Source organism: Gopherus flavomarginatus, chromosome 1, assembly GCF_025201925.1.
Source record: "Gopherus flavomarginatus isolate rGopFla2 chromosome 1, rGopFla2.mat.asm, whole genome shotgun sequence".
In the NCBI taxonomy this organism is placed as follows: Eukaryota; Metazoa; Chordata; order Testudines; family Testudinidae; genus Gopherus; species Gopherus flavomarginatus.
This window is the reverse complement of record NC_066617.1, coordinates 127,982,336-127,994,505: the sequence shown is the minus strand read 5'-3', so window position 1 is coordinate 127,994,505 and position 12,170 is coordinate 127,982,336. Positions and strand designations below refer to the sequence as shown.

At 39.7% G+C, this 12,170-nt stretch overlaps 2 protein-coding genes across 6 annotated transcripts in view; one reads left to right on the top strand and one right to left on the bottom strand.

Moving 5' to 3' along the window:
• The window catches only part of DNAI7 (dynein axonemal intermediate chain 7), a 39,871-nt gene extending 39,123 nt beyond the window's left edge, over positions 1 to 748 (top strand). For all 5 annotated transcript variants that reach the window (XM_050968634.1, XM_050968612.1, XM_050968620.1 and 2 more), the window contains one exon: positions 473 to 748. In XM_050968634.1, the coding sequence (XP_050824591.1) occupies positions 473 to 748 (276 nt within the window). The remainder of the gene's footprint in view (positions 1 to 472) is intronic.
• A 5-nt stretch (positions 749 to 753) lies between these two features.
• The window catches only part of IRAG2 (inositol 1,4,5-triphosphate receptor associated 2), a 61,997-nt gene continuing 50,580 nt past the window's right edge, over positions 754 to 12,170 (bottom strand). Inside the window, 13 exon segments of the mRNA XM_050967939.1 lie at positions 754 to 1,499; positions 2,184 to 2,291; positions 2,458 to 2,559; positions 3,006 to 3,070; positions 3,155 to 3,232; positions 3,987 to 4,030; positions 5,044 to 5,191; positions 6,935 to 7,069; positions 8,530 to 8,670; positions 9,465 to 9,492; positions 9,578 to 9,635; positions 10,982 to 11,054; positions 11,723 to 11,808. Coding sequence (XP_050823896.1) covers positions 1,256 to 1,499; positions 2,184 to 2,291; positions 2,458 to 2,559; positions 3,006 to 3,070; positions 3,155 to 3,232; positions 3,987 to 4,030; positions 5,044 to 5,191; positions 6,935 to 7,069; positions 8,530 to 8,670; positions 9,465 to 9,492; positions 9,578 to 9,635; positions 10,982 to 11,054; positions 11,723 to 11,808 — 1,310 coding nt within the window. The 3' untranslated portion in view covers positions 754 to 1,255.

Here is a 12,170-nt window from a genome sequence, read left to right as displayed (position 1 = left end):
CACTAGAAGTGCTGTAACCCATGCAGTATTGGATAAAAACCACCTTCTGCTGTTTTGTGCAGGGCCTGATCCCATAAGCATTGTATAGCGGTACATTGAGGACATCTAGCCTATTGGGCCCCCGCCAGACAAATGCAAGAGCTCTGACTAGACATTTCCCTAAGTCACATACTCAGCATCAGGATTTAAGCAGTGGTGTACATGCCTACTGACATTTGACACTATGGAGATTTTAATCAGTAGAAATAGTATGGGTTTTGAGGACCTAAATTTTGGACTCAGGCACCTACCTCTTCTGATCAAGACACCTAGGGCTAGATCTAAAGTTACACAAGCTGTCTCTGCTGAAGCACGGAATTAAGCCTGGGTCTCAGCATCTCAAGCTATCACCTTTCCTCCCTCCCTTAACTTTTATATCTATATAGGAAGTGTGGTAGTATGTTACAACCTTTATTCTTCCATTCTGCGGTAGGTGAGCGAACACCTTAAAACAGATGCTGTTAAAGATGAAGACTGGTCCCTTTACATGTTTAATGGTCAGCGAGCACAAAGGCTCAAAATCAGTGAAACTAGTGAAGCCTTCTCAGAAGACCTAGCAGAAAATACTGAATTTCATTCTACTCTCTACCATCTGATCAAAGATTTTGCCAGTGAAGGAGCAATTGAAAAAGTAAAGAAAGCCAGTTGCCTGTTTATTGATGCTATATATCAACTGCTCATCGCTACTAGAGTGTTAACATACTCTTAAGCCAATATTTTAAATTAACTTTATTGAGCATCAAGAAGTCGGTCAATAAAATTGCCTTTGATGGCTGTCATTTCACATGCAAATCAAAACAAATGCCTAAAAATGCATAAAAGTTTGTTTTTGTGAATAAAATTCTTTCCTTTTAGTAACTACATATTTAGACCCATTTATTACAAACTTCAAAAAGGAGAAATGGCTCTTTTTAAGTTGTTCTAATCTTAAACAGGATTCAGACATTTGGGAAGATAGTCAGTCTTCTATTGTCAGAGGGGGAAGTTGCATTTCCAAATCGTGCTTCAAAATGTTTTACTATTGAAAGTTAAGTATAGTCTAAAAAGCTTCAAAAATAAATGTTTAAATATACTACCTCAAATCATATTAGAAAGTTAAGTAATTCTAAACCTGAGAGCTATGTTTACACTAGTTGATATAAACACAAATTGGAGTCAAAACAGGAAGTCCAGGGGGAAAAAAGAAAGATTTACAAATTAAAATACAGATTGTGTGTTATACTGGTGGTGGTCCATTGTGTTGAAGTTCAGTATATGGCCACAGCAGTTGTTGTAGTGATGTCCAGGAACTTCCAGTTCCCACAGGGGCAGCATCTGCAGGTCTTTGGAGAGAGAGACCTGTGAGGAAGCTTGTGAGTGCAGCAAGGAGTACAATGATGGTAAGAGAAATCCAGAGAGTTTTGTTAGCCTTGGAGAAGGAAGTCTTCAGATGAGATGCCCACGATGACGTTATGTTGCAACTGTGGAGAAGCCATAAAAACATAGGACAGACATGCTTTTCTTCAAGGTTTAACTATCATATTGTCTGACCACTAATCCAGAATATAAATTGTATTAATAGCTAGCTACAGTGGCATGTTATATTCTGGGTTTAGAATGCAGGCTCTGGTCAGCAGTAGATGCTAAAAGATGTTTTATATAAAACTCTGAAGAGCCACAAAAACTCTGCATTTTCCAAGCCAAATATGGGATTTCTTCACACATTTCATTCATGTTAATGGAAATTATCTGGTTAAATCTCCTAGTAGGCATTGCAAATATCAGCCATTTTTTCTGCAACAAGAGGGTTTAATGTAATGTATAGTCCAATAACTTTCTCTGTAAATTTAGAATGACAGGACTATCCAGACTAGTTAAGTACTTAGGCTTTGATCTCTGAGGGCAGTGCTGAGGCAGGAGCACCACACTGCCAAGGATCACATCTCAAGACGAATTTGTGAGCTTGTAAGAGTAGAAGTTATTCTGTTTTGACTAGTACCAAAAGTAGAGCTTTAACCTGCTAATTAGATTACTTAATGTCCGCCTTTCAAAGTAGGCAGCATCAATAAAAAGTCAAGATTACTACTCTACTTCCTCTTCCAGTGTCCTCCACCTGATCACGACTTCCCCTTACAGAAATTCATGTTTGCAGTTGAGAAACTTACGCTGATCCTAGAGTCCATTTTGATGGATTTTTCCCCCTTTCAGTAACATTTAACTTCCTTGCTTTGTCTTCTTGTATTTCTTCAACTGGTGGTTCTGATTGTTTGGTTCTGCAAGTAAGTGTTAGAATTAACTTTCCTGGTGAGCAATCAATAGGCATATTTTTATAAATAGAGTAAGTATTCCAGTTTATAACAGCTTGGATGTGCAACATGGTGTCAAGGGGAAGAAGCAAGCCCACCTTAAAGCCTTGGAGGTTAAGTAATCAAGACCTACTTTGTTTCAGACTGTTCTTCCTCAGACTCTGTCCAGGAATACGTGCTAATAAATCGTCGCAATGAAGGACGCTTCTCATTTTGTTTTGATCCCAGTCGGCCCCTGCCAAACGTACATACTTGAAAATAAGTACTTCAGCTAAAGCTTTCAGATCATAGTAAAGAAAATAACTTCAGTGCTCATTTCTCTCTATCTTGCATGCTCATTTATGTTGGAGTAGGCTATGAAGATTTTGGCCTATATTTTTAAGTTTGACTCCCAGTTTCATATTTAAGCACAAACTATAAGATGCCAGATTTTCAAATTCTCATGTTCTTACACTTGAAGTCCGTGGGAGCTCTGAACCTCTTAAATTTGCAGATCAGGCCACTTGATGTGGACACTCAGGTGTGGCTGTAAAAGCTGAACTTTAATGCTGTAAATGTCTATGCTATGTAAACCTTACTTCCAAAAAGTAGTAAGCTATCCAGTGGAATGGTTTACTACAGCAAATATGAAGTTGAAAAAATTAAGGCCCATTTAAAAACAAAAAACTCAAGTAGCCTTACCAACTGCTTGATCGTCTGTTGAATTTGTCACTTCTTTCATTTTCATCAGCTCCATATAATTGAGCCTTTAAAGGAAGGTAAAATGCAAACGTAGTAGACTTGACAAGTTTGAGAATGAAAACAGTCACCCTTTGACAACCCTTACTTACCAGCGGCAAACCAATACCAGCGTTTCCAATATTCCTGGGCAATGCTGCAATACTGACTCTTCGTAGGGATGATGTTGGCTACACGAAGAAGAGCTATTAACAACTATTATGCATTGGTTAGATTAACCACTAGTTTTAGGCATGTTAATTGGAGGTGTAGATTTATAAAAGTTGATGTTTGGTTCATATAAACACTAAGAAGATACCCAGTAATAACCCCAGATGTGGTACTTCAAGTATGCTTTCTTTTAAAAAAAAAAAAAAAAAAAAAAAAAAAAAAAAGTATACATATATATACACATACATACATACATATATATACGCACATATATACACACACACACACACACACTCTATATGTGGGTTATTTTCCAGATTAGAAAATGCATGTATATCTGCTACTGCAAATTCTGAAATTTAAAGCTGTCTTAAGTTAACCTACTGGAGCACAAAATATGGATCCTATTGCCAACTTTCCACATTGCTTTTAGATATCTCTTGGCTCAGTATGTAAAAGACCTCTATTTTGAAGCCTTAATTATTGAGGACCCCATGAGAGCAATAGTTTTTGAACTCAAGAGAGAGATGGGCCTCAAAACCATGGGAGATTATGGACCCACTTACAGCAGCACATTGAATTGTTACGCTAACATTTCAATGGGAAAAGGTGTCTGATCAAATTAGTTTGCTTTTGTGAGTTTAGGGAGTTACAGAGAGCCCAATAGCTACAGGTTTCATGTGGATGTCACGCCCCAGTGGAGTACATGTACAAGGCAGTTCTGAAGAGCACACAGCATTCCATTTATTTTTATAATTTCAGTGGTACTGATACCTTGAAGTTGAGAGAACTTGGAAGTTTTTTATTTGTAGATTCATCTGTAAAGAGGAAATGATATTGTAAGTAGATTTTTAAAGATTACCATTGTGGAACAGAGCCAGATGGTCTGACCTGCAAGTCCTATTTAAGTTTATAGCAGCTAAGCACCTCTGGGGGAAAAAGCCCAAACAGCAAGTGTCAAAAACAAATCAGTGTTGTGTCTCTAATATGCTGGGCCAAACATGGCTACACGGTGGGTGAGTTCATCTCACCCACTGCTCTCTCTAAAAAGAAATTTAAAAATTGCCAATAAATAAATAAATACATACTGGAAACAGCTCGAGACTTGTAACCATTAGCTCAAACTAGCTAAGCTAGTTAACGGTGCATGCCCTATGCAGGAGGGGTCACTTCTGCTGGGCTCATTAACAATGTCTGGTTAAGTTCTACTTCATCTTTACCAAGTTCGATCGGTTTTTACAAGATGGAGTACTCTGCCGTGCCAATTTTTACTCCTTCCTTCTTGGCTAAAGAGCTTCTGCAAGGATTTGTGTGTTGTGTCCACAAGACTAGGATCTTTTAAATTTAAAGAAATGCGTTCTGATTTTCAGAGTGCCAAAAACCTCCAACTCTCATCGGAGTCTCAAAAGCTTAGAACTTCTGAACTCAGGTCACGGAAGATTGACTAGATGTACATTAAAATGAACATCCAATCTGTAATTTACTGCATACAAGAGAAGAGTTCACCAGCCTATGTTGCACCTTCCAAAGAGGACTGCTACTCCAGGGGTGAAATGGGAGATGCTTTCAGAGATTCAGGAGGTCTGCTTACAAGTCTGAAGTTATAGTTGCCCTTAAATGTTTCCAATAATCATCCAATTGAGGACTATCAATAAGCTTTTCTTCTGCTATGCATTTACAATTCAGTATCATAACTGTACAGGAGATAGAGCATTTATATAGCACCTCCTATCCAAGGAGGTCAAGCAGCTTTATAAATACAAGCTGAAGGGCTCAACTGATGACAGTGACTTAGAAAAGAAATGAAAATATGCTTAGGTTTAACAATTACCTTGATCCCCAAAGGAGTGAAAGCATCTTTCATTTTGTAGCAAGACCTGTTTCAACTCCTCAAGTTCTGCATGCTCTTTTGTATACATGCGTTTCAAGTTTTCCACATGTTGAATCATCACTTCTACTGCCTTACTGACACGGCTCTCCTAGCAAAGTAAATGCAATACTGAGTGAAAGACATTAGTTCTTCAGGACATTGAATTATGCCTTGAGTAAAACCACCCACATAATCATTCTAAATTACGGCCTTTCATATCCATCCACACAACAAACACTCTTGTCCAGGGTCTCATCTCACATCTTGATCACAGCAGCTTCCTTTTCTCAATCTTGCCTCACTCATCCATTCAGAGCATTGCTGCATAGATCATTTTCCTAGCAGATTTCTTTGACCACATCGCCTCTCTGAATCCACTAACTCCACTTTCTCTATCAAACACAAGCTGCCTGTCTGCAGTTTCAAGGCTCTTCATGACCTATCATCTCTCATTCACTATTGAGATGTTGATTTCTGCCTGATTGCCCATGTTGGCCAAGACATAAGTAACTGGACAAGACAGTAACAGGTTAGACATCTGTCAGGGATGATTTAGATCAGGGGTTCTTAAACTGGGGTCAGGACCCCTCAGGGGATCACAAGGTTATTACATGGGGGGTTGCAAGCTGTCATCAAACACCCCAAACCCCGTTTTGCCTGCAGCATTTATAATGGTGTTAAATATATTTTTTAAAAGTGTTTTTAATGTATGGGGGGAGTCTACACTCAGAGGCTTGCTATGTGAAAAGGGTCACCAGTACAAAAATTTGAGAACCACCAATTTAGATGATAATTAGTCCTGCCTTGTTGCGGGGGACTGGACTAGAAGACCTGTCGAGCTCCCTTCCAGTCCTACATATCTATGATAAGTAACTTGCCTCATTTTTAGTGGGTATGATTGGGAAGTTAAATGGATCAGTAGACTAGAGATGAGATCTCTGTACTAGCGGAGATAAGGAGGAACACCTGGATACCATTTACAGTGGACAAGATAAGCCTGGAATGTCCGAGGATGTAAAAAGCAGATCATGCATGCACACAGTATAGACAGGTACAGGGATTGGTTCCTGCAGAGTAAACAAGTCAATCCCAAAGCATGTGATGCAACATAGTTAGGAAAGCATGTGTTCTAGTGTTGGTAGAAATGTACACAAGGAGAAGTTGCGTGCAACTTTGGATGTGCGTACACCCTATACTCATCCCTGCTGCTTTAGCCTGATCAACTCCATATAGCTTTGCTGTATGCCAAATAAAATGAACCTGAGTGATGAGACTGGAGTTTTGGAAGAGGTCTTGAGGGTAAGGGGGAGGGGGCACAATATCTCCATCTCCCACTTGTTAAATTTTCAAGCACCTTCATGCTTTTCCCCATACTGTCCCTCATGCCTGGGAGATGCTTCCTGTAAACATCTGCAAAACTCATTTTTGTCCTCCTTAAAACCTCCCCTTTTTCATGACGCCTATAAAAACTTGACAATGGTTATGCCACTGGTGCGCTGAGACCATTGCCTGTCTGATGGATATTATCTCACCGTACCCATCTGTCTATCCAGCTGGTGTATCTTGTCTTATATTTAAAGTGTAGGCTTTTGGGGACAGGGACTGCTTTTGTTTTACTTGTACAGCACCTACCACAATAGGATCCTGGTCCATGAATAGAGTTCCTAGATGTTACAGTGATACAAATGAGAGTGCAGATAACCAACATGACAATGCTTTTTACTAATTTTGTTCCAGTGAATTGTGTACTGTATAAAATAGAAGTTCAGTTACAAATACTGAGTGGAATCTGTTAGTTTTAGACTAAGAAAGCTTTCTTACTTTACATAAAGCAGTAATTGAATCAGATTACCTGATTAATGGCTCCCAACATCTCTGCTCTACTAGCAAGTCTGGCAGCATACTGGCTAAGGAACTGCAAGCTTTTCTGCAGCTTCTTAATGATCTCCTGTGCTTGGTTATCTTCATCACACAAAGGTGCTAGAGACTAAGAAGTTCATGGGCAGAGGGGGAGAAGTGGGGAGGAAAGAAGAGGGAAATGTAACAGTGCCGATGATTAGTAAATAAGTGAGATGCCATTCCAGAGGCTTATGGAGCGAATGTTACTCTGCAAAGGAAGCGATCACACCTAAATGGGATTCTGCTTGGGTGTACCTGTTTGCATAATCAAATAGGTTAGGGCCAGATAATCAGTTGTAACTAAATACAGCACCACTGGAAAAAACAAAGGAGTTATGCTGATTTACATCAGCTAAGAATTGTAACCTTGACGTTCACCTTATGGTTTTTATCAGCTCACTACAAGAGCACCCAGAACAGGAGAACTTCCCATTTGTTGCTGTATAAAAACTCTTCAGTGTGTGTTATGTATATATATAAAAACAGAACCTCAGTGCTAAACAAGAGTCATGTTTTTTGACTATGTTATCAAATCCAAAAATAAATTGCAGTGAAAACTTTACATTAAGTAAGGCTGTGTGGACATTACCATTTATATTGGTATAACTTGGGTCGCTCAGGGGTGAGAATAAGCCACCCCCAAATGACATAAGTTATACCGACCTAAATGCCAGTGTGGACAGCACTATATCAGCAGGAGAGCTGTTACCACCACTCATTGGGGGTGAATTAATTAAGCTGACGGGAGAGATCTCTCAGCAGCAGTACCGCTGAAAGTTCTCTAGTGAAGTTACTATAACCTGGATGTGCAAGTGGTTCACTGATGACTACTCTTTGAGTAGTCTTTCATTTGTGGTCACACTGGGAGGATGTGATAAATATCTTCATTAGTTACTTGGATAATGGAGAGGAGAATGTGCTTATAAAGATTGTGGCTGACACCAACCTGGGAGAGGTTACAAGTACTTTGGAGGACAGGAATAGAATTCAAAATTACCTTGACAAATAGGAGAATTGGTCTAAAAATCAATATAAAATTCAGTAGAGACAAGCGTAAAGTATTATCCTTCGGAAGGAAAAGTCAAATGGACAAAGCCAAAATGGGGAAATAACTGGCTAAGCAGTAATAATGCTGAAAAGGATCTGGGTGTTATAGTAGATTAGAAATTGAATAGGAGTCAGTGTAATGCAGTTGAAAAAAAAAGGCTAACATTCTGGGCTGTATTAACTGGGGTGTTTATGCAAGAAAAGGGAGGCAATTGCCCCACTCTACTTGGCATTGGTGAGGCCTCAATAGGCGCACTGTGTTCAGTATGTCCACATATAGGCTTCCAAGAAAGGTTGTGGAATCTTCATCACTGAAGGTTTTTAAGAACAGGCCAGACAGACACCTGTCAGGGATGGTCTGGGTATATTTGGTTCTACTTCTGCACAGCCAGCTGGACTTGAAGACCTATTTAGGTTCCTTCCAGTCCCATATATCTATGATTAAAATGTACTCTCAGGCCACGTGTACCCTCCCTCCTTCCAATCTCATTCATTGCTAACCTCCAACAGCTTCAGCCCATTCATGATCTCCTTTTTCAAGTTTTCTTCAGCCAAATCTCGGGACCTTTCTTCAAGCCTCACTCTCTTATCCAAGGTGAACAAGTCACATTTAAAGCCCAGAGACAATCTGAGAAACTCTGCCTGTTGCAGGAGAAGAGAGATTAAAAAGAAAGTCATGACCAATCAGGCAACACTGAAGTATATTCAGTACTAAGAGTTACCTCAGAGACTCAATAGCTATTGCTAATGTATGACAGGAGGAGTTGTAGGAGAGGTCACCAGTTCTGAACCCTCCCCAACAGGCTTTGAATAAAAAAAATAAAATAAAAAAAAATGCAACTCTACCCATCTCTAGTGATAGGTAATTAGTTTACCACCAGAATAGCTTCTCTCTCTCTGTCTGCATCCCCAATAGTCCATCCTGTTGGGAAAGGCAACATTAAACAATTGTGCCTGGCAACATGAACTGTACTGTTAGCACATTTGTTAGGCTGAAGCTTGTGTCTAGGCCAGAACTCTCCTTCCTCCACAAAATGACACCAGTAGAGAAAATTCAAACCCAAAAGTTTATATAGTGACAAGAATCTCTTCATTTTTATAGCCTTCCTCCTCTGCCCTGTTTTCCTGCACTGCTTATGAGCATCTTTTGATAAATAGATTTCAGTATCATCCTCTGAATCCTTCAGTTTCATCCCCTTCACTGCTAGCACACAGGGGGCTTCAATTGGACATGGAAGGCTGATAACACCACTGGCATGAATATTTACCTAAGTCAAGGATTACATTAATTTCATTAATTTAAGGGGAGGCAGAAGATTAATTTTAAAACCACTCAGTACGTTGAAAAATGCTTTACCTGAATTTCAGAAAGAAAGGCCCATTAGAAAGAGTTCTACTGGCTGAAATATTTAAGGATACAAGTAGTTAAGACTCACCTCCATCTCCTTCTCGTTAGGAGAAACACTGTAGGAGGAAAAGGAATAACCACATAAGAAGAGCATAGTGCGAAGTAAATGCAAGTGGGCATCAGATTACATGAGATACATACTTGTCATTTTGTCTGGTTTTGGTCACTTTAAGGCCAGTCATAGTGGGAGAAGAATCCCCTGATAATTAAAGAGACAATACACAAAATTTTAGTTGTTAGGTTGAGGAATAAACTGTCCTTAAAAAGAGGAGTTTATGAAAGACTTAAAAGTGCAGTCCCAAGAGGGAAAAACTGGATTAAGACTTGGGTTGAACTATTGTCTAGTAATAGAAGTAGCAGCATCAATGTACATTAGAACTAGGTTAAAAAAAGTCAACAAGCAACTCATTAGTATTTCCTTTCAATGGCCAAGACCCCAAAGAGTCAGTCCTTGTTTGATTAGTTTGTGGCCTTAACTACAGAAGTTCAGATCTGAATTTGCAGTAGTTGGATCTTCGGTTTTGCTTTCAGTCCCCACTGCAACCTCCTCTCTACAACCCACTACTTCAAGATAAACATTATAGAAACCTCCCCAAACTCACTATTAATAGTTCAGTAAGGATCAGCACTGGGGTGGGCACAGCCAAGGCTAAAGGTAAGGCACATCTAAAAAGGGAAAGTCAGCCTGGATTCAGTAGAAACTGCCACCCATCTTTCAGATTCTTACACCGCCCAAAGCTTTGATGGGTTGAAAGAAGTTGCTTTATATCCCTGTTGGAGTAGGGGATCCAAGCATCGTAGTTAGCATTAGGATATCGTTGGGTGCAGTAAAAGCTTGGCCTGTTTGGAGACTGCCCTAAGGGGTTCTCGTTCCTGTCCAAGGGATAATACAGTTGGATTAGACCAGTGCTGGTAGGAGGTGGAAGAAGAGCATGTCTTTGTAGGATAACATTCTGTTCCTCTCCATTTTAATGTCTAATGACAAACACTTTAAAAAGTTTACACAACATAAAATTGACAAAGCTGCTTCCCTCTCCAAAGGGAGACTACAATAAGCACGTCATACAAGGTAAAAAAAGTTTATATAGCTGTCAGCTCTTTACATGACCAATAATCTTAGGTTTGTGTGTTGGCAACTGCTTGTACCCTGGTAGGAACCTGGGACATTCCTGTCACCATGGTATCAGAATTGACCATCATTCCTGTAACAAACATGATCTGCTCAGTGGTCCATCAGCTCTTCACACCCAGTTGAAAACTACAGATGATGTTGCTGTCTCATATTGAAAGCAGTTTCCTCATCCTGGTTTCAGAGAGGGTTTTATGTTGCATTATATACACAGTTAAGAGTTTTCCCCATCATAGTTAAGCATTAAGATAGTCTGTTCCACATACAAGCAATAGTTCTAATGTACAGCAAACACAAAGAAATTAGGGATAAGAATATTTAAATATTTGAGGTTTAAGACCAATGTGTTTTACTGGAACACTAACCAAGCATGCACTATGTGTTAAGTGATGTGAATTTCAGTAAAGACCACTTACCTTTTCTACCAGAAACTGTAGCAGACACTTGTTCACTCTGCTCTTTAATAGCTTCCATTTCCCCATCTGTCTCCTAAAAATGGTTGAGAGAGAAGTTATACAAACTTGCCACAAATACTTGACAATAAAGATCAGCTATGATGACGGTACTCTAGTCCTACAGTGGGTTTGTGTGAACTAATCAGATACTTTATACTGCTGCCACCGCCATGTATGGAAACTAGATCTTGAATGGGTTGAAAGGCTTCCCCTCCCTAAAGCAGTTTAGGTCTTCCTTGGAGAAGGCTCAAGTTACCTTGAAAACAACTCAGGAAATGACATTATCTAGAACTTCTTAAGCAATTAGATTACTATGCTAGAATTATGAGACAGAGAATTTAAAGTAGGCCAGGATGGGCAGGAAAAAAAAAAACAAAACCAACCACCACCAAGCCGGTCCCATCTGGCCTGAACCCATGAGAGGAATCACTGGACTAGATCCTCAGCTCATGTAAATCAGCACAGCTTCTTTGGCATCCAACTGACACCAGCCAAGGAACTGGTAGTGAAGTCTCTGGAAGGGGAGTCCAAGCCATGGTGGTGCTTGCCCCTTTCATCCTAGGTAGGTTTTCCAGTGTGGGACTTTTCAGACATACCAAGCAATCTGTCACTTCAGCAGTCCCTGCTTTCTCTTACAGCTAAAGCCAGTGAGTTGCACATGCCAGCATTCCTAGAACTTTAGCAGTCTAGTAGAGCTCTTACCAGATCTAGCTGTAATTCTTTTTCAGGTGTAGTTTTGTGATTTTCCATGATGGGGCAAAATTCATTTTGAGTTGTCAGATCCGTACCTGAAGAGAGATTCCAGAAAGTGGATGTAAAGATTTCAAAGATGAACAAATGTTACCTATTAACTAGATTTCTAAAGCAGAAACCACCACTGCTCTCTCATACCACCCCACCCCATAGTAATTACCAGAAGAAAATGCAATAAAGAGACCTTTAAAAGCCAGCAGCACAGAGTGCTGTAGAAAGCACAGGCAGTGCTGCTATGGCACATTTATTGAGTCAAAGCATCACAACACAAAGGGCAATTCCAAGAGTTCATGTCTCCTGCAATGGCAGCTCTGGCTACAAAGAATCTCTTTTAAAAATTAACAAAACAGAACAAACCAAACGAAAGAAACAGGATGTGTAACATGGTCAATGGTGG